At 38.5% G+C, this 22,001-nt stretch overlaps 4 protein-coding genes across 4 annotated transcripts; all 4 read left to right on the forward strand.

The window, feature by feature from the left end:
* The first annotated feature begins 2,263 nt into the window (after positions 1-2,263).
* LOC112142524 (olfactory receptor 1-like) lies at positions 2,264-3,429 on the forward strand. Its single transcript, XM_024265960.2, has one exon. It carries the CDS (start codon positions 2,440-2,442, stop codon positions 3,427-3,429), a length of 990 nt encoding a protein of 329 aa, XP_024121728.1. The 5' UTR covers positions 2,264-2,439.
* A 1,860-nt stretch (positions 3,430-5,289) lies between these two features.
* On the forward strand, positions 5,290-6,258 carry LOC112142699 (olfactory receptor 1-like). The gene has a single exon (XM_024266233.1). The coding sequence runs from the start codon at positions 5,290-5,292 to the stop codon at positions 6,256-6,258; it is 969 nt and encodes a 322-aa protein (XP_024122001.1).
* A 4,425-nt stretch (positions 6,259-10,683) lies between these two features.
* Positions 10,684-11,652, forward strand: LOC112142787 (olfactory receptor 1-like). Its single transcript, XM_024266361.1, has one exon. It carries the CDS (start codon positions 10,684-10,686, stop codon positions 11,650-11,652), a length of 969 nt encoding a protein of 322 aa, XP_024122129.1.
* A 4,146-nt stretch (positions 11,653-15,798) lies between these two features.
* On the forward strand, positions 15,799-16,767 carry LOC112142780 (olfactory receptor 1-like). The gene has a single exon (XM_024266352.2). It carries the CDS (start codon positions 15,799-15,801, stop codon positions 16,765-16,767), a length of 969 nt encoding a protein of 322 aa, XP_024122120.1.
* Positions 16,768-22,001: the final 5,234 nt, after the last annotated feature.

Genomic DNA, 22,001 nt, shown 5'->3' on the forward strand with positions numbered 1-22,001 from the left:
GTCTTGGCTGACACGTCTCTGCAGCATTGCGTGGCAAACAGGAACCGTACCACTGGACTGGCAGACTGGGGTGGTGGTTCCCCTTTTTAAGAAGGGGGACCGGAGGGTGTGTTCCAACTACAGAGGAATCACACTCCTAAGCCTCCCTGGGAAAGTCTATGCCAGGGTACTGGAGAGGAGAGTCCGTCCGATAGTCAAACCTCAGATTCAAGAACAACAGTGCGGTTTCTGTCCTGGTCGTGGAACAGTGGACCAGCTCTACACCCTCTTCAGGGTGCTGGAGGGTTCGTGGGAGTTCGCTCATCCAGTCCATATGTGTTTTGTGGATTTGGAGAAGGCGTTCGACCGCGTTCCCTGTGGTGTCCTGTGGAGGGTGCTCTGGGAATATGGGGTCTGGGGAGCCTTACTCAGGGCTGTCCGGTCTCTGTATGACCGGAGCAGGAGCTTGGTTCGCATCGCCGGCAGTAAGTCAGACCTGTTCCCGGTGCATGTTGGACTCCGGCAGGGCTGCCCTTTATCACCGGTTCTGTTCATTGTCTTCAAGGACAGAATTTCTAGCCGCAGCCAGGGGCTGGAGGGGGTCTGGTTTGGGGACCACAGAATTTCCTCTCTGCTCTTTGCAGATGATGTTGTTCTGTTGGCTCCATCGAACCGGGACCTCCAGCATGCATTGGAGCGGTTTGCAACCGAGTGTGAAGCGGCCGGGATGAGGGTCAGCACCGCTAAGTCTGAGGCCATGGTTCTCGACCGGAGAAAGGTAGTTTGCCCTCTCTCGGTGGGTGGAGTGCTCCTGCCTCAGGTGGAGGAGTTTAAATATCTTGGGGTCTTGTTCACGAGTGATGGAAGATCGGAGCGTGAGATCGACAGGCGGATTGGAGCTGCGTCCGCTATTATGCGGTCGCTGTACCGGTCCGTTGTGGTGAAAAGGGAGCTGAGCCAGAAAGCAAAGCTCTCAATTTACCGGTCGATCTTCGTTCCAGTATTCACCCATTGTCATGAGCTCTGGGTCGTGACCGAAAGAACGAGTCCCCGACTACAAGCGGCTGAAATGAGTTTCCTCCACAGGGTGGCTGGACGCTCCCTTAGAGATAGGGTGAGGAGCTCGGTCACCCGGAGGGAGCTCGGAGTAGAGCTGCTTCTCCTCCGCATCGAGAGGAGCCAGTTGAGGTGGTTCGGGCATCTGATCCGGATGCCTCCTGGACGCCTCCCTGGTAAGGTGTTCCGGGCATGTCCCACTGGGCGGAGGCCCCGGGGAAGACCCAGGACACGCTGGAGAGACTATGTTTCTCGGCTGGCCTGGGAACGCCTCGGAGTCCCCCCAGAGGAGCTGGAGGAAGTGGCCGGGAGAGGGAAGTCTGGGCATCTTTGCTTAGACTGCTGCCCCCGTGACCCGGTCCCGGATGAAGCGGAGGACGATGGGTGGATAGGTTAGTAAAGAAGATGGAATTAAATACGTTTTCTTTTAACTTCTTCCCACCCCTTTTTGAACTCTATGTTCTGCTGTACTTGTTTTGGTTGTTGTTTTATTGTCTTTTATGACTGTTTCTAAAAACTGTCTGAAGATAACTGAAATTTAAATAAAGTGATAACAGTCTAAAGTAAAGTATAAAAAATAACTTGATGTAACTGAAGAGTAGCTTTAGACATAACACTATTTCCTTGTTTTCTGTCAGAACCACTGATCTTTTCTTTTTTTTTAGTTTTAAGGAGGAGGGCCATAGTATTTGTATGTGTTTGACCTCAGATCAGACCAGATTACCTGCTGGTGAGTAGATTACTGAGCGAAAAAAAGAAGCCAGGATTCCATCAGTAGTGGTCAGAGAAGAGGGAAAAGCCCAATGTTGTGGGGTACGGGAAACGAGCTGCACAATCTCACATTCACACCCAACACACCCTGATTGTTTTCAATAAGTTGTTTTTATTTCTTTTCTTGGGAGCTATAATATTTGTTTTATTCTGACTAACTTTTGCACTGTTTGTCTTCATCTTGATCATTTTAAAGTCACAAATAGGCTCTGTTCATTCTGAGCCTCTTCAAAATAAGACTTATTCCATTTTAGACAAAATATCAAATTAAAAAAACTCACTAACACCAAAATGACTTAATTTGATTAATTTACAGATATAAATTGGAATATGTAAGTTTTTTTTTCACTGACTAAACTTTTGTCAGAAAAAGAGACATTTCTTACTATAAAAAAACAACAAACAGAAGTAGATATGAATTAAGTGGCTTCTAAACTTTGTTTTTGTGTAGGTGTGGGTGGATGGGTTGAAAGTACTGTTCCCTTAAGGGACTAAAGTGAAGCGGATTACATTTTACTGAGTGACAGAGAATACCAGAGTGTATAAAAAGACCCTGTTCAAGTGAGAAGCAGGTAAATCTGCTTCACCCTCACCAGATACGATGTGTTGTTCTTTTTTGATTCCTATCTCATAATGGACCTTTTTAACTCTGCTTTAGGAAAAAACATCACCTTTGTGCGGCCTGCATATTTCATTGTCAGAGGATTCATTGGTATCCCCAATGCTGAATATTACTATATCTTTCTACTGTTTGTCTACATTGTTTCTGTGCTGGGAAACACATCCGTGATGGCTCTGATTTATCTGGATCATAATCTGAGGACTGCAAAGTATGTGGCCGTTTTTAACCTCGCCTTTGTGGATTTGTTGGGTAGTACGGTTCTGGTTCCAAAAGTCATTGACATCTTTTTGTTTAACCACTACAATGTTCCGTATAATGAGTGTTTGACGTTTCTGTTCTTCTGCTTTACATGTCTTTCAATGCAGGCTCTTAACCTGGTTGTTCTTTGTTATGATCGCCTGGTTGCTATCATGTTTCCTCTGCATTATCAAGTCAGAGTGACCCCAAAGATCATGCTGTCTATAATCCTTTCTTCGTGGCTCTTTGTCATAGCTGCTATTTTAACATTAGCTGGTCTTTTAACAAGACTTTCCTTCTGTAAATCAGTGGTTATTGATAGTTATTTCTGTGACCACGGCCCGATCTACAAGCTAGCGTGCAACGACAACTCTCCCAGTTTAATAATTGGAAATTTGCTGATTGTTATTATTCTCTGGATTCCTCTTGTGATAATCATGTCTAGTTATGTTTGTATCGGTCATGCACTGGTCAAGATTTCTACACCTCAAGAAAGAGTCAAAGCCTTTAAAACATGTACAGCTCATCTTTCATTGGTTGGAATCTATTTCATACCAATTTTAATCACCTTTATTAAGGTAATAAATGTTCATCCAAATGTTAGGATTATTAATCTGTCTCTGACCTCTGTCATCCCTCCTGTTTTAAACCCAATAGTTTATGTCCTGCAGACACAAGAGATTAAAGCATCATTTAGGAAAATTGTACAAAGTAGAATGCAGTTAAAAGTTACAGAAAGTAGTAATGTGAATGCAAGATTTTAGAGATATTAGTAAAAGTAATCCAATTAAAAACATTCTATTTTAATAATACTGGATGTTATGTCATTGGTGTTTGAGACTAGGACGGATATATGTCAGAACAAAGTGTTAAACTGGAAGACAAACACGATAAATTATCAGAACCATCATTTTATTTTAAGGATTAATATGTAATTTTATCCACACGTTTTATGATCTAAAATTGTTTGTGTCAAAATGGATTCACTCTTCTTTTATTAATCAGCAACATCTCAGTTATTTAGTTATCATCCACTAACATGATGCTATTTGATAAAAATGAACCTCACTGTACCTGAGAAATATCATCATGTATTCATATTTGGAAACATTTTTTGAATCAATGTACACAATGAAAGTAAAGAGGACTGTGTGTTTTTGTTGTTTGTGACTGCTAAATAAAAAATTTCTGTCTATGAACTGAGATTGTGTGGATTTTTATGGTAGCAATCAGTCAAAAAATGAAGACATACTTTATTCCATTCTTCCTGAAAAAAAAGTCTATAGAAACAGGATGAGACTTAATAACAGTCTAAGAGGCCATTTCAGATTTATAATAAATAAAACTCGTACAAGAAGAAAACAATCTCAGTTAGTAGTGTAAGACTGTGGAATAATATAACTGACAAAATCAAAAATAGTCCAACAATGAGGCCATTTAAACTTTGATAGATCAACAACCTTTAGTGAAGTAGGCAAAAAAAATTGTTTTTTGTGTATATACAAATATTTGTGCAGATATGTATTAACACGTATACATTTGTACATATTATGTATGGGTATTTACGTATATATTAACTTTCTTGTTTATACTGTTTTTTGCCTTTGTTGCCCCAATGTGAGTTGAAAGTTTGCAATAAACTAAATTTAGGTTAGTAAAGAAGATGGAATTAAATATGTTTTCTTTTAACTTCTTCCCACCCCTTTTAGCTCTATGTTCTGCTGTACTTGTTTTAGTTGTTGTTTTGTTGTCTTTTATGACTGTTTCTAAAAAATGTTTGAAAATAACTGAAATTTAAATAAAGTGATACCAGTCTAAAGTAAAGTATAAAAAAATACTTGATGTAACAGCTTTAGACATAACACTATTTCCATGTTTTCTGTCAGAACCACTGATCTTTTTTAGTTTTAAGGAGGATGACCATAGTATTTGTATGTGTTTGACCTCAGATCAGACCAGATTACCTGCTGGTGAGTAGATTACTAAACGCAAAAAAGAAGCCAGGATTCCATCAGTAGTGGTCAGAGAAGAGGGAAGAACGAGCTGCACAATCTCACATTCACACCCAACACAGCTTGATTGTTTTCAATAAGTTGTTTTTATTTCTTATCTTCAGAGCTGTAATATATTTTTTTTATTTTAACTAACTTTTGCACTGTTTGTCTTCATCTTGATCATTTTAAAGTCACAAATAGGCTCTGTTCATTCTGATCCTTTTCAAAATAAGACGTATTCCATTTTAGACAAAATGTCAAATAAAAGAAAACTCACTAAAACCAAAGTGACTTAGTTTGATTAATTTACAGATTTGAATATGTAAGATTTTTTTCACTGACTATCTTTTTTCTGACAAAAAAATTGTAAATTTCTTACTATAAAAAAGAAACTGAATAAAACAAGTAGATATGAATTAAGTGGCTTCTAAACTTTGTTTTTGTGTAGGTGTGGGTGGATGGGTTGATAGTACTGCTCCCTTAAGGGACTAAAGTGAAGCGGATTACATTCTACTGAGTGACAGAGAATACCTGAGTGTATAAAAAGACCCAGTTCAGGTGAGAAGCAGGTAAATCTGCTTCACCCTCACCAGATACGATGTGTTGTTCTTTTTTGATTCCTGTCTCATAATGGACCTTTTTAACTCTGCTTTAGGAAAAAACATCACCTTTGTGCGGCCTGCATATTTCATTGTCAGAGGATTCATTGGTATCCCCAATGTTGAATATTACTATATCTTTCTACTGTTTGTCTACATTGTTTCAGTGCTAGGAAACACATCCGTGATGGCTCTGATTTATCTGGATCATAATCTGAGGACTGCAAAGTATGTGGCCGTTTTTAACCTCGCCTTTGTAGATTTGTTGGGTAGTACGGTTCTGGTTCCAAAAGTCATTGACATCTTTTTGTTTAACCACTACAATGTTCCGTATAATGAGTGTTTGACGTTCCTGTTCTTCTGCTTTACATGTCTTTCAATGCAGGCTCTTAACCTGGTTGTTCTTTGTTATGATCGCCTGGTTGCTATCATGTTTCCTTTGCATTATCAAGTCAGAGTGACCCCAAAGATCATGCTGTCTATAATCCTTTTTTCGTGGCTCTTTGTCATAGCTGCTGTACTAATAGCAGTTGGTCTTTTAACAAGACTTTCCTTCTGTGATTCACTTGTTATTAACAGTTATTTCTGTGACCACGGCCCGATCTACAAGCTAGCGTGCAACGACAACACTCCAAATTTAATAATAGGAAATCTACTGATTGCTATTATTCTTTGGATTCCTCTTGTGATAATCATGTCTAGTTATGTTTGTATTGGTCAAACTCTGATCAGGATTTCTACACCTCAGGAAAGAGTCAAAGCCTTTAAAACATGTACAGCTCATCTTTCATTGGTTGCAATCTATTTCATACCAATTTTAATCACATTCACAATGAGAGCAAACATACATCCAAATGCCAGGATCATAAACTTGTCTCTGACCTCTGTCTTTCCTCCCATGTTAAACCCAATTATTTATGTTCTGCAGACACAAGAAATCAGAGCATCTCTGAGAAAACTTTTTAAAATCAGAAGGCAGTCAAGAGTAATTTGGAAGTAGAAGTTTGTGTAATGCAAAGGCTGTAGATGTGAGATTGAACATGTCTGTAGTGAATTCTGCAAATGTTTTATGTATGTAAACAATTTTGAGAAGACTTCTGTAAAATGTTCTTTTCATTTCCCGCTTTAACCCTTGTGCTATTTTATTGGGTTGAGATGACCCAACCCTTATGACACGACAAAGGTGGACAGTCTCATCCGTCAGTCATGGACACTAATAAAGATAAAACATCATTGACACTCAAAGCGCTTACAATGTGTATCCATTATTCATTCACTCCTCATTCATACTTGTTGATAGTGAGCTTCTTGTGTAGCCACAGCTGCCCTGTGGCAGATGGATAGAGGCGTGGCTACCAGAATGCACCTACGGCTCCTCTGACCATCACCAGGACATTGACATTCACTCACACACCAGTGGAGCCACACTGGATGCAGGGAGTGTGAAGTTACTTCCCCAAGGACATAGCAACAGTTGGCTGGAGGGAGGGGTAATCAAACCGCCAATCCTTCCATCATTGGCTTACCTGCTCTTCCACCTGAGACACCGACGCCCCTTATGACTGTAGCCTTTTAGGCCAACATTGGGGTAAACAGCAGTGGAACCAGGAGTTCTACCAATAAAAAAAAGAGCTCCAAAGATGGAGTTTTTGTGTGTTCTGATTTCTTTCTCAACCTCATTGAAGTCCATTTCCAACTTGAGTGCAAATACCTTTCATCTGGTCTCACTTAGGGCAATATCACATGTCCCCAAAAAGCCACAGCGAGGAACCTAAATGTAGGTTTTTCAGCAAATTTGCGGCAGCGTTTGTAATCAGGTGGTGGCAGTTGTAGTTTTAAATGCTGCACGGTGGCTGTGGAGGTTTGAACAAAAAGTTGTACTTAAATGTCAACCGGACAATTTTTCTCCAAAAGTCCATATCAAGTGACACTGGCTGCCAGCCGTGGACCATGGTCTGATCTTTAAACTAGCGTGCAACGACAACACTCCAAATTTCATAATAGGATATCTACTGACAGTTATTATTCTTTGGATTCCTCTTGTCATAATCATGTCTAGTTATGTTTGTATTGGTCAAACTCTGATCAGGATTTCTACACCTCATGAAAGAGTCAAAGCCTTTAAAACATGTACAGCTCATCTTTCATTGGTTGCAATCTATTTCATACCAATTTTAATCACATTCAATGAGTACAAACCTACATCCAAATGCCAGGATCATAAACTTGTCTCTGACCTCTGTCTTTCCTCCCATGTTAAACCCAATTATTTATGTTCTGCAGACACAAGAAATCAGAGCATCTCTGAGAAAACTTTTTAAAATCAGTAGGCAGTCAAGGCAATAATTGGGAAGTAGAAGTTTGTGTAATGCAAAGGCTGTAGATGTGAGATTGAACATGTCTGTAGTGAATTCTGCAAATGTTTTATGTATGTAAACATTTTTGAGAAGACTTCTGTAAAATGTTCTTTTCATTTCCCGCTTTAACGCTTGTGCTATTTTATGGGATTGAGATGACCCAACCCTTATACTGATGTGTGATCTCTCCCATGACAAAGATGGACAAAGATAGACAGGGTCTCCTGTCTGCCAAGGACACCATTGAAGATAAAAGACCCACAGTGGAGGCAGCGAAACGCACGCACACCAGAAGTCATGGCCCATGCGTATAGAGCGCGCGTTGGTACGCAAGTTTTTAAGCCGGGCCTCGAGCTCTACGCACAAATCAGGCACGCACTGACATGCACAGAACTGTCTAAAATACCGGAAATAGTCGTAGAAGAAGAAATAATGAGTTTTGTTGTAAACAAACAAAGATCCTGTATAGAGCGAGATGATACTCTGAACGTGATTTCATTATTATTAATATTTGTAAGATACTGTTTGCTCATAATTGTCTAAGTCCGTGCTGGCAATGTGCATCTGTGTGGGCAATGTGCACAATCGCAGCAGCACAGAACTGTGACCAATCAGGGACTTGATTTTGTGCGGCGTCTGCTTCAAAGCACTGACGTGCCAAACATGATTAAGAAAGAGAAATGAATCATTGCAGTTTGTGCCCAGTGGAGTTGATATGACACCCAGACAGAGATTTAAAAGGACAGAGTTGTGAAAATAAAAAAAATATGGGGCAAAATTTGGGGGATTTCCACCGCTTTTACTTTTTGCTCCGAGATTCTCCCTATTGTAAATGGTAAATGGTAAATGGCGTATACTTGTATAGCGCTTTCTACCCTCCTTCGAGGGCCCAAAGCGCTTCACAGTCACAGACCCATTCACCCATTCACACACACATTCATACACTGGTGGTGGCTCCGCTGCCGAACACTGGCGCCAACCTCCCACCAGAGGCAATTCGGGGTTCAGTGTCTTGCCCAAGGACACTTCGACACATGGGCGGGCAAGGCGGAGTCGAACCTGCTCACTTCTGATCAGGAGTCGACCGCCCTACCGCTGCACCACGGCCGCCCGTAGTTGTAGATGGCGGAGGAGCGCTAATGAACATTTGAAGTACAATAGAAGAAGAATCTCCTCCCCGCTACTACGTGCCTGACCGCGGGTTTGCGGTGGCTGGGTTTTCGGTGTAAAATAACAAGAGAGAGGGACAAAGCAGTTCCTCTTAGCAAAAACACGGGGTGAAATCTTTAGCTTATTGAGTTATTACCCATGATGGCAAAAACAAAAAAGCCCTAGCAGAAGTGCCTGTTGACCGTCGCGGAGAAAATGCGCGGAGCGGAAGCCGCACGCACTATGCTCCACAACGCTTCGCGACGCTTGCACGTCCAGTGTGAACCCGGCGTAAGAAACATATTAGTGACCCTATAAATTAAAGATTTTTTTTTTAAGATACATTAGCTCTAAACAAAGTTACAACTGACTGTGGCACCACACCAAAGGGTCTTATCTAAACCAACAAGTTTTTTTCTTTTGCACTTGTTGTTATTATTCCCTGTTAATTTAAGATTTGTGGAAATAAACATTATTGCATTTTAGAATATTTTACAGTTTCTTTTTTTCCATACGGAAGATAGAAATTTTTTCTTTTCTGCTTTCCCTTTCCTAAAGTACAGCTTTAATACCCCAAAATAACATTTTTAAATTCTAAATAAAACTGTCTTCAATTTTTGACCCCTACAGCCCTAAAGATCGAAAGATCAAGCACATTTATAAATTACTTTACCTGACTATTAGGAATTGAAAGTTACATTTTTAAAATTATTGTAAGAATCCAAATCATGTCTCTGTGCTTCTGCTGCTGTGTATTGTTTTTTTTCTGATTGAACTTACTACAGGAGGCATAAAACAAACTAGCAATAATTTTATCTTGCAAAGAAAAGGTCTGCAATGAAAAAGTATTCCCACTCAATCTCATTTCAAAGGTTAACTTGATGTATTTAATCCAGTGCCATTTATTTTTCTGAAGCAGAAAACGGGTGTGAATTCACCTGCAGATGCCTTATAACGGAATTCTAACACTATAAGACCCATTTAGGCTTGTTTGTTTTGTGACTAATTTGCATGGAGGGAGATTGTCTGTGATCTTTTTGTATGCCCTCCATATACCTAATAATTGTTTCCACAGTTGATTTCTTGACACCAAGCTGCTTACCTACAACAGATTCAGTCTTCCCAGTCTGGTGCAGGTCAACAGTTTTGTTTCTTATGTCCTTAGACAGCTCTTTGGTCTTTGCCATAGTGAAGTGTGACTATTTGAGGTTGTGGACGGGTGTCTTTTATATAGATAACGAGTTCAAACAGGTGTTCTTAAAACAGGTTACGGGTGGAGGACAAAGGATTCTCTTACAGAAATCACAGTTCTGTGAAAGACAGAAATCTTGCTTGTTTGTAGGTAACCAAATAATTATTTTCCACCATAATTTGTAAATATGTGAATTTCAGGATCCCCCCCCCATTTTGGCTCTCATAGTTGAGGTATACCTATGATGGAAAATACAGGCCTCTCATCTTTTTAAGTGGAAGAACTTGCATAATTGGTGGCTGACTAAGTACTTTTTTGCCCCGCTATATTGTCTTTATGCTTGTCCCCTTTAACTTTTGCATATCATTTTGGACATTAAAGTTCTTATTTGAATTTGTATTGGATAAAAGTACATTATACTAACCCCTTGGTATAGTTTGTGTTGTCAGAGTCATTATTTATAGATTTAAACAATGTTTTCTCTTTAAAAAAATGTATAAAAAAAGTTTTAAGAGTCAAGAGTTAAACAGTGTAACTTTGAAGCGGACTATACTCTAGAGTTGGTTTGACATTAGGGATCCAATGCAGAAGGAGGAGAAAAGGAGTTTAAGCAGGACCCACCTCCATGAGCTAACATAAAACACAGAGAAGGAAGTTGTAACCAGTAGATCTATGGTGGTGATACCTACTGGACTGTTCAGTAGCTGTTGGGAAAGCAAGAATTACAATGGAGTTTTTTAATTCCGCCTTAGGCAAAAACATTACCTTTGTGCGTCCTGCTTATTTTAAAATAGTTGGCTTTATTGGGATTCCTAATATGCATTATTACTATGTCTTTCTCTTTTTTGTCTTCTTTGTTTCAGTGCTGGGAAACATAACAGTAATGGGGCTGATTTACCTGGATCACAACCTGAGGACTGCAAAGTACATAGCCATTTTTAACCTTGCCTTTGTGGATTTGATAGGAAACACAGCCCTTGTCCCAAAAGTTATAGACATCTTTTTGTTTAACCACTACTATATTTCCTACGGTGAATGCCTGACCTTCTATTTCTTTTGCAACATCTGCCTTTCAATGCAGAGTCTTAACCTGGTTGCTCTCTGCTATGATCGTCTGATTGCCATTATGTATCCCCTGCATTATCAAGTCAGGATGACCCCCAAGATTATGTTTTCTATTGTTGCCTTTATTTGGCTCCTCGTTCTGTCTTGTGTTCTAATTGCATTGGGGCTTTTGACAAGACTTTCCTTCTGTGATTCAGTGGTTATTAACAGCTTCTATTGTGACCATGGCCCCATTTACCGACTCGGATGTAATGATACAACTCCAAATTTAGTACATGGAAATCTGTTAATAGCTCTTTTTGCTTGGGTTCCTTTGATAACAATCATGTGTAGTTATATTTGCATTGGCCGTACTCTGGCAAAGATTTCCACAGCTAAAGAAAGAATCAAGGCCTTTAAAACATGTACAGCTCATCTTTCAGCTGTGGCCATCTTTTTTATACCAGTGTTAATTGTGTACAATATGAGAGCAAACATACATCCAAATGCAAGAATCATAAATCTGTCATTGACCACCGTTTTTCCTCCCATGTTAAACCCAATCATTTATGTTCTGCAGACACAAGAAATCAGAGCATCTTTAAGAAAAATACTTCAGTCTAAACTTCAATTAAGGGTGGCATCGAAATGAGTTTTTTCCTATTTGTAAAATGTCAGTAAGTGCAATGACTGTTGTATACAAGAGTTTTATAGAGAAACCAGATGAAGGTAAAAATGTTGTTCTCTTATGCTAATGTTGTATAACTGACCATATATCAGAATAAACTGTTTTAGGATTCAGACATAAAATACATATTATTTGAGCTTTGAGAAGGATTTGAAAACACGACCAGATTTTCTATCAGAGGCAACAGTAAAATCAGTATTGACTAGGCTTTTCCATGAACACAACGTATGCAAAACTTGATTCCAATTAAAGTAATTTATAAGAATCAATACTGCAGTCTCGTGACACAAGAAACTGACATTTTGAGTTAGTGTTTTCTAATGGTACAATAAAACTAATGAAATATCTTTGTTGATAATTTATAATCACCTGCACTGATTTGTTCTATTTTGGGAGAAAAGAAAGAAAAACAAAATTTACATTTTAAACAGCGGAGGTCATCTTTACTCAAAATGAAACTGCTTCCATCTGCATGCAGCCCTGTAGGTAAAATCAGCTGAATCTTGTTTGACCCTGACAAGGGTTTTCACCAAATTTATGCTTGAATTAATTTTTACTTAGTAACATACCTCTACATTTTATCTTCATTTATGAACTTTATCTCTTTATTCGTTATTTTTCTTTGGAGTTTAAGTGGCAAATGGTCATATTAGCAGATCTCAACATAACAGTGAATCATTTCCTCACCAGTGTAGCACTTGAAGAGCATTATCCTGAAGAAAGGTCTGACTATTGTGGGAACCTTGCAACAGAACTAGCCAGACATTCCTCCAGCGATCGAGGTTTTCAATAGGATTGTGTTAAAAAAATTGATTGCTTAATAGATCAATAATTGATCCACAAAATATATGAATCGTTTTAGCACCTAAAGCTAAAGTCCACTCGCTCGATGCCAACATTTAGAAGAATTTCCCATAGGACAGCTAATGCTAACGTTTGGTTGACCAAAAAAAAAAAATACATTGCTGACTAAATGAACATCTTTTAAAGAACTGTTTTTTTTTAAATAACAATTTGTAGTCTAAAACATTAGCTACATTTACATGGTCCCAAGTAATCGTAATAAACGCCTGATCAGAACAGAAATGCCTCATGTAAACATTCAGAATACTCTGGCTTGATCAGAGTCTTTTGGATCCAAATTTCTTTCCGATCAAGACAGGTGGGTTATACCGATTGTTGATCCGATCAAGCTGCATGTAAACAGACAATCCAATCGTGTCATTACTGCACTGGATTTTACGTCATGCAGCGCACGGCAGTCTTTGGAGCATGAACAGAACCGATCGGCTGCTCTCCGCGAGCTAACTATTTCTTTGAGTTGAAAAGCCGGATTCACAGCTTTCATGTCTGTGAGCGCGAGCGGAGGCATTAAGTTTAATGTTAAGTCAATGTAAAGACGTGATCTCCTGCAGCGCGGTGATCTTGACGTTGCCCATTCATTGACTAGTTCATAGAGTAGAAATAAACATTCAAGATGGCAGCTTGATATGAGGATTTTTGTCATGAACTTTGGTCCATTTTCTCAACCCACAGGGGCCACTAGGTTCCTGGAAACTGTCCCAGGAACTGTTCGGTGAAGGCGGGATACACACTGGATAGATCGTCACAGAGATGATTAAGCTGGATGGACGGCTACGCTAGCCAGTTTCCCGATGGATAGCTTAGTGAGCTAGTGAGCTGTACTGCTCTGGCAGAGCTGATGCAATCGTTGCTGCCCAGCCTCCAGCAGATCTAGCAAGTTCTACTATCCAGGCTGCAGGTCCCAAGACAGCGGAGCCCGCTCTACTTGCCTGCCAGTAGTTAGCTGCCCAGCAGCCCGGAGAGCCGCCATGAAAGCCGTTGTAGCATCACCCTAGCTTCAAGGGTTTATGATGTTTTTCTTACTTTCATCAATACAATAATAAAAATGATCCCCAAGTTTATTTGTATTTCCCCCCTCTTGAGTTAAAGCTCAAACTGGCCATAAACAGACGTAAGTAACATTTGAAACGGCTCTCAGGTGCAGCTCTCGCTGCAAGAATGAAGTACGCAGGACCAAGAGAGGTTCTGAAAGATGACACAGCAAACACAGCAATGTGCTTGCCAGCGACTCTGTAGAGTTCTCCAAAACATAAAACCCAAGCTACTCGCTCAACATAATCCATGAATTATGAACAAATTCGGCTGTTGCTCCGTGGAACCGGCATCAAGGCATTAAGTAGTAAATCATACAGGCGTCAAAAGAGAGGCGGCAGATGCAAATTTGACGTGCCGTTTAGCGTGAATGCACCATTACTCTTGCATGTAACTTAGTGTGATGGATTTTTCTCCTAACAGCCAGTAATAAGTCTTCAACTGTTGTAACCGTTAACTAAATTTAAAGACGGGAGTTTTTAGAATCTGGGGGATCGCTGAAATTGTATATAATATTACATTTTTGCTTGATGTGTTTACTTTTGCACAAACTTTGAATATTAAAGTTTCCATTTGAGTTTGTATTAGCTGAAAGGATATGAAACTTACAAACTCTTCTGTACCGGATAGAGCAGATGCTTTGTCTTTCGTCTGATTGTTGCGTAGACCAAGTCAATAACATTACATTTCAAAAATGTTTTTTCTTGTAAAAATTATGAGTCATAAAGGAAAGTTTGAACCATTGAGAGTTAAACAGTGTAACTTTGAAGCAGACTATACTCTAGAGTAGGGCTGGGAATCACTGGGTACCTCACGGTACGATATGCGATACATGGCTAACGATATCGATAATATTGCCATACTGCGATAATTGGTAAAAATCCTCTCTAATAACTAACATTATTTAGAAGAACTAAATTTTTGGGAAAATATATCCCCATTTATCTTTTTTAGCTTAAACACAACCATATAAACAACTTTTCTTATTTTGTGTAACAAAATATAGACACTTTTGTGCAACATTGCTGAAATCATTAATACTATGTCTTTGACAAGCACTGACACCAATTGAATTGGAATTATCTGTCAAATTCAATGTTAACAATAGTAAACATGATCAGACAAACAACAGAACAAAAATGAAATAATTCAAGTGGCGACAGCTATCTACCTCCAAAAGAACGTCACACCAAAGGATGATGAATATAATGTTTAACAGCCTCTCTCAAAAATGACCTAATTTTTTGTGCACTTTTCCCTCACTTGAAAAGGGCTGAGCATCCAAAAATGAAGACTGATTTACTCAGACTGTCACTTGAGATTATTTTTCCAATCTTTATCAGTTTTCCATTTAGTTAGTCAGCAGTCAAAAGGTAAAAACCTTAAAAAACACATAATAATGGCAATACATATATTTTTGAGTGCTTCAATTTATTAGCAACCTCCCTAATGTTACAGTGAATTCATGTAGTTTATTTTAATAATATTTTATTTTAAGTTCACACATCAGATCCTGCATTTTTTATTTAAGAATTACTTTAAATTAACATTAGCAAAAAGTAATTACATTGTTTGAAAACTTCACATTATAAATTTACCAAAGTTACACCGTACACCAGCAGGTTAAACATTGAAGTGCATGTAAACGAAAATTCCGACCGGTACCTGAAGTACACACAAACAACTGCGAAGCACGCGGCTAGTTCCCACAGCAAACAGGAAGTAAGTGACCGCGGTCATTCTAGCACTCAGACAAAGTCACTTCTTGCCGGCTGCCTCTTCTACAGATGGATGATAAATGCTGACAGGTAGGCATGCTTTACACACAAGCACTGCCGAGCCTGTATCTCACTGGTGCTTCTCCCGAATGAAGCGAGTGCATCACTATTAAATTTCCAGCGCCGCCTCAGACGCTCAGCGCTACAGCCTCTTCAAATGAAAATATAATATCAATACCTGGTGAGAACCCATCAAGAATCGGTTTCAGGACTAAATATTGTGATCGCATTATCGATATTTTGGCACACCCTTTCTCTAGAGTTGGTTTTACGTTAGGGATCCAATGCAGGAGGAGGAGAAAAAGAGTTTAAGCAGGACCCACCTCCATGAGCTAACATAAAACACAGAAGGAAGTTGTAACCAGTAGATCTATGGTGGTGATACCTGCTGGACTGTTCAGTAGCTGTTGGGAAAGCAAGAATTTTTTCTATTACAATGGAGTTTTTTAATTCCGCCTTAGGCAAAAACATTACCTTTGTGCGTCCTGCTTATTTTAAAATAGCTGGATTTATTGGAATACCTAATATGCATTATTACTATGTCTTTCTCTTTTTTGTCTTCTTTGTTTCAGTGCTGGGAAACATAACAGTAATGGGGCTGATTTACCTGGATCACAACCTGAGGACTGCAAAGTACATAGCCATTTTTAACCTTGCCTTTGTGGATTTGATAGGAAACACAGCCCTTGTCCCAAAAGTTATAGACATCTTTTTGTTTAACCACTACTATATTTCCTACGGTGAATGCCTGACCTTCTATTTCTTCTGCAATATCTGCCTTTCAATGCAGAGTCTTAACCTGGTTGCTCTCTGCTATGATCGTCTGATTGCTATTATGTATCCCCTGCATTATCAAGTCAGAGTGACCCCCAAGATTATGTTTTCTATTGTTGCCTTTATTTGGCTCCTTGTTCTTTCTTGTGTTCTAATTGCATTGGGGCTTTTGACAAGACTTTCCTTCTGTGATTCAGTGGTTATTAACAGCTTCTATTGTGACCATGGCCCCATTTACCGACTCGGATGTAATGATACAACTCCAAATTTAGTATATGGAAATCTATTAATAGCTCTTATTCTGTGGGTTCCTTTGATAATAATCATGTGTAGTTATATTTGCATTGGCCGTGCTCTGGCAAGGATTTCCACAGCTAAAGAAAGAATCAAGGCCTTTAAAACGTGTACAGCTCATCTTTCATTGGTGGCAATCTATTTTGTACCAATTTTAATCGTGTACAATATGAGAGCAAACATACATCCAAATGCAAGAATCATAAATCTGTCTTTGACCACTGTTTTTCCTCCCATGTTAAACCCAATCATTTATGTTCTACAGACACAAGAAATCAGAGCATCTTTAAGAAAAATACTTCAATCTAAACTTAAATTAAGGGTGGCATCGAAATGAGTTTTTCTGTACTTGTAAACTGTCAGTTTGTGCAACGAATGTTGTATACAGAGAATGCTGATAAAGGTAAAAATGTTTTTTTCTTACACTGACCTTGTAAAGCTGGCCATCGATTAGAGCAACCAGTTGTGGGATTCAGACAGAAAATATATGCTATTAAAGGCTGTGTTTAATGGCTTTAAGTATTTAAAGGATAATGAAAGATGACTGAATTTTCAATTAGATGCCAAGGTAAAAGTACCAGTACTGCCTAAGTTTTTTTTCTTTTCATATAACATATCTATATGGTAACATAAGAATTTGATATTTTGAATGAAACTGTAACTGTAAGTGTTCCCTCTAATTTTGTGTGCATGTTAGCAAACATGGATACTCACTGAGCGCTCCTCCGAACGCTGTGAGCAACAGTGGGGGTTCACTCTGTGACCACTTCTATATTTCAACACGTCATGTAGCTTATTAAAAGAATGAAACTGATTAACTAATTTTGATCAAATTGTGTTAAATATAAGTGATTTGCAGCAATTACAATGAAAAGTAAGAAACATTCAGGAAGTGGGTTCTGCTGTCTGGTAATAAATTCAAATTCCACTTTATTTGTTCAGCACTTTTCCTGCTAGAAAGCATCTTAAAGTTCTTTCCATAATTAATTAAAGAAAAATAGAAATAGTCTCTCTTTTCACCCACAGCGCAGATATCTGCGTCCCGGATGACTGTGAATCTTGTTAGTCTTGTGTACAGAGACACTGACAAATGTGATCAAATCTTTGATCGCAAACATATCTTTTTCATTCTATAACACTGGACTCATTTTTCTTCAAAAGTCTGAATTTTGAGAGTTTAATCAAGAGAGAAAAGTTTATAAAGTGTGTAGTGAGGTCTCAAACATCTCAATCCCACTTTGCAGATCATGGTACATTTATGGAACGTATCCCCTGTGATAAACACTGTACTAAACTTCTTGCTGATTCCAGAAGACGTTTTGGTTTGTGGTCCACAAAGGAGGTTGGAAGAAAGGCCCTATATATCACTAATTTGTTTGAAAAAGCACCAGCAGCACCGAAAGAGCAATTTAAACAGTCATATTTCATAATCCTTTAAACAGTTGGCAGCTTATAGACTTAAGAACAAAAGGAAAATCTGCAGCTTTTATAAAATATTGCAGGATGGCAAAGCAAAACATCACTCTTGCCCCGTCTAACTTTAACTGTCAAATGTATAATTTGCAATGATTTGAAAATGTTAGCTCTAGTATTTTAGACCATTACAAAGGTCCCAAATACATTTATTGATCTTTCACCCCACACTTTTCATCTCAGTCAAACCAAAAGCCTCACTAACTGTTCAAGGTTCACATTTATTTAAATTTTTTGCTTTATTTTGAGATGGATTTTTTTGGTTTTCAGATGGGTGGACCACAGTGGTCCCGAAGTGAAAATCACATCAACAAAACCAGAGAGGCTCTGGCGTCCACGCAGAGGCCAGTCCAGGCAGCAATCAGGCACTGACCAACCAGGTAAAAAGAGCAATTGTAGAATCAGTTTCTATGATACAACCAAAGCCAAGCAAGGCAACACAGGCAAAGAATGCAAAACGGCAGGGCCTCACGGTCCAACCCGTCTGTGCATACTGACAAATCACATGCTCTTCTGGTGCAGTGGAGAGGGAAACCTGGTGCTACAGGTCCATACACCAGGTTTCAGGTGCCCCACTGAATGAGCCTGGAACCTGCAGCCCAGTTAGGCGTCCCTTCTCCAGAGTGCAATGTGTCAAGCACAAAGCAACTCTGCTTTTATGCTGCACCACACTCTTTGGGCAATCAGGAGGAGACGCCTGTGTAGCAGGTGTACCATTTCATCCTGCTATATAAGTAAAATAATAATTTCTGTGAAATATATATAAAAAAAATAATAATAAATAGGGCTGCACGGTGGCACAGTGGTTAGTGCTCTTGCCTCACAGCAAGAAGGCCCTAGTTCAAATTCCGGCTGGGGGATTTGAATAACATCAACTGGGGACCTTTCTGTGTGGAGTTTGCATGTTCTCCCATGCATGTGTGGGTTTTCACCGGGGACTCCGGCTTCCTCCCACCGTCCAAAGATATCCCTCATGGGTTGATTGGTGAATCTAAATTGCCCCTAGGAGTGACTGTGAGACTGTATGTGTGTGATTGAGGCCCTGAGACAGACTGGCGACCTGTCCAGGGTAAACCCCGCCTTCGCCAGTAGCCAGGGTAGGCTCCGGCGACCCCGCGACCCCAACAGGGACGAAGCGGACAAGAAGATGAATGATTGAATGTATAAAAAATAAAAAGCTGCAAAATTAGGATTTTTTTTTTTTTTAATATTGAAAAAAAATGTTGTTACTGATTTTGTAAGTAGACCAGTCCAGTATTATATGCAGTGGAGGCCTGCCCATTTTCTTTATTCACTTGTAAAGACCATCTACTGGATTTACTGTAAAAAGGTGACAAGAAGGTTCTGAGTTTATTCACAGGTTGTTACACCAGAAGTTCAGCTGGAAAAAAAATGCACGGGGAGATTTTCTTAAATAAAATATTTAAGAAAATATTGCAAAATGTAATTCAGGCTAAGTTAAAGCATAACTTGATCTGCTTATGTTGCAAATTGTTTCTTCTTTGAAATAAAGTCCTCATAACCTAATGTTGTCTAAAGCAGTTCTTTTTTTTCTTTTAGAAGAAGACAAAAAAGAATTACGGTGGTTACAAACTTACTCAAATTTACCTCATTTGGGGTCCAAAAGTTGATGTTATCAACTGCTTTCTACTTTCTGTTGACAGACTTTGAAGCAGACAATACTCTGGACAGTTAGTTTATGTTAGGGATTATAGTTGCTTATACAGAGGAAGGAGAAAAAGAGTTCAAGGTGGACCCATGCTCATGATCGAACATAAAACACAGACAAGGAAGTTCAACCAGCTAGATCTACAGTGCTGACATCTTCAACACTTCTTCTTTGAGAAGAAACACTTAATTTACTTATTAATTTTGAAATGTAAAAAACAATCCCAAATTGCATTGAAGTAAGTCTAATTGTGTGTAAAGTCTCTTTTGCTACTGTGCATCTCCTTTAACATAGCGCATTATCCAAACTTTCTTTGTAAGAATGACGTCCCTCCATTGATTTGACAGTATATGCTAAAGACTGACATTTTAATCTCTTTTGTCACACTTTATTGGATATGTTCAACTGTCAACACCACTATTGTAACCTTACTTGTAAAGCACACAGAATGAAATGGTTCTAAATTCACTGATGAGATTTGATGTGTTAAAAAGCAGTGATGAAGGAAGGAGTTAAAACAACCGTTTGACATCAAGTAACACAAGTGCTACGGCCTACAAAATCGTTTCATTGTATGAATAAAGTAAAACACTTGACTTTCTTTTTACAATAGAGTTATTCATAAGAAGTGGGCACACTTTTGCTTTTTTCATTTTCTTTGATCGCAACCTGAGGATTTTTAACCTTGCCTTTGTGGGCTTTGTGGTTAGATAACCTCTAGCCTTGGTGCCAAAAATGTTTGTTTGATTACTTCTATATTTGTTTCAGTTGGTGTATGACTTTTTAAAAATTCATGTGCTTATTTGTTTTTTATTTGGTTAATCTTGAATGTGTTTAAGAGTATGGAATAACATTTTATAGGGATGAAAGTGGTTCCAATTGTGTCGGGAGTCTCAACAGCAGCATGAAACCTTCAGTTTCCATTCAGTGAGACTTGAGATTATGGAGAAACGGATGTTTTTAAGTAAAATAAACCAATATATCTCAAAAAACAATCCCTTGCCATATCTACTAGATACAAAAGTGCAATCATTATCATCATTAACATCATGTAGATTTGTTTTAATTTTTGTATCCACTTGGTTATTGTTAGTGGATTTGGTTTAGGTCAATTTAATGTAATAATCTTTCTTGCAACCATCAGTAAGACATGTAAAATATAACATCGGTCATTAGTAAGAGATTCTTTGTCATACAAATCTAGAAAGACGACACAAGGATCCATAAGCAGATCCGTCCTTATGGTTTTCTCTATCTTCTTTTCTTCTTTTTTTTATTATTATTTTAACCTTATTTTTCATCTTTAAAGCACATGTTCCACCCTTTAGAGGCCTAAACATTTTAATCAATCTTCAATATTAATTTATATCGCACTTTTCTTAGTTGGTGACAAAATACAAAAAGGTCTTTACATCAAGAAAAATACTGCAAAACAAGCAAATTAGTTTATTGATGGGGTCCCTCAATCCACACACACAACCCCAGACTTTAAAGTACCAGGCACCAATTACATCTAATTCCATCCCTGCTCTTACCTCAATTTAAATGATAATTTTCATCATTTACTAATTTCCCTTTTAGGTTGAGAAAACAAATAGTTTATTTTATTTATTTGTATCAAGACATAAAACATGGGTAAACACATAAATAAAGCATAAGGGAAAGTATGTGTTTTTCTAAACTTCTTTATTGTTGCATTTCTATTCATAGGCTTTTTTCAAATTGCCACACTTCAAATTCAATTGTTTTTTATGTCCAATAGATGTCCTCCTAGAGCACATGAAACTTCAATTGGATGAAACATTTCAATGTTTCATGAAGCTTCATCTGCCAATTACTAATAATCTCTCTCTCTATATGCTTGAAATTGATCCATAACAATTTGATTGTCAGGAGCCAACATTCAGAGACCAGCCCTTTAGAAAAAAACCTCAAATGGTTTAAAAAGATAAGATTAAACATGACCAAAGCCATGTAGTTGAGAAGAAACAGAAAAAAGGTGTTCTAAAAATTAAGGACTAAAAACCAGGCACTTCAATGAATTGGGAGTAATTTAATTCAAATTAAAATGGATTTTATTTATAATGAACTTTTCATATAAAAAATACATCTCAAAGTGCTGTACATATAGAAACAAAGAACACAAGAAAAGCACCCTCTTGATATACCAGCAAAAACAAACAAACAAAAAAAAAAATGTAAAAACAGCCCCCTTATATATGTATGAATATATCTAAACGTCCCTCTCACCCTCCATGGGTGGTTTCTCTTCTTAGCTTGGGTCCTCTACCAGTGGCCTGGGAACTTGAGGATCCTGCACAGTATCTTAGCTGTTTCTAGCACTGTGCTTTTCTGGACTGAGATGTCTGAGGTCTTTCCAGGGATCTGCTGTATTCACTCCTCCAGTTTGGGTATGACAATCCTAAGTG

This window comes from Oryzias melastigma, linkage group LG14 (genome assembly GCF_002922805.2).
Source record: "Oryzias melastigma strain HK-1 linkage group LG14, ASM292280v2, whole genome shotgun sequence".
Classification (NCBI taxonomy): domain Eukaryota; kingdom Metazoa; phylum Chordata; class Actinopteri; order Beloniformes; family Adrianichthyidae; genus Oryzias; species Oryzias melastigma.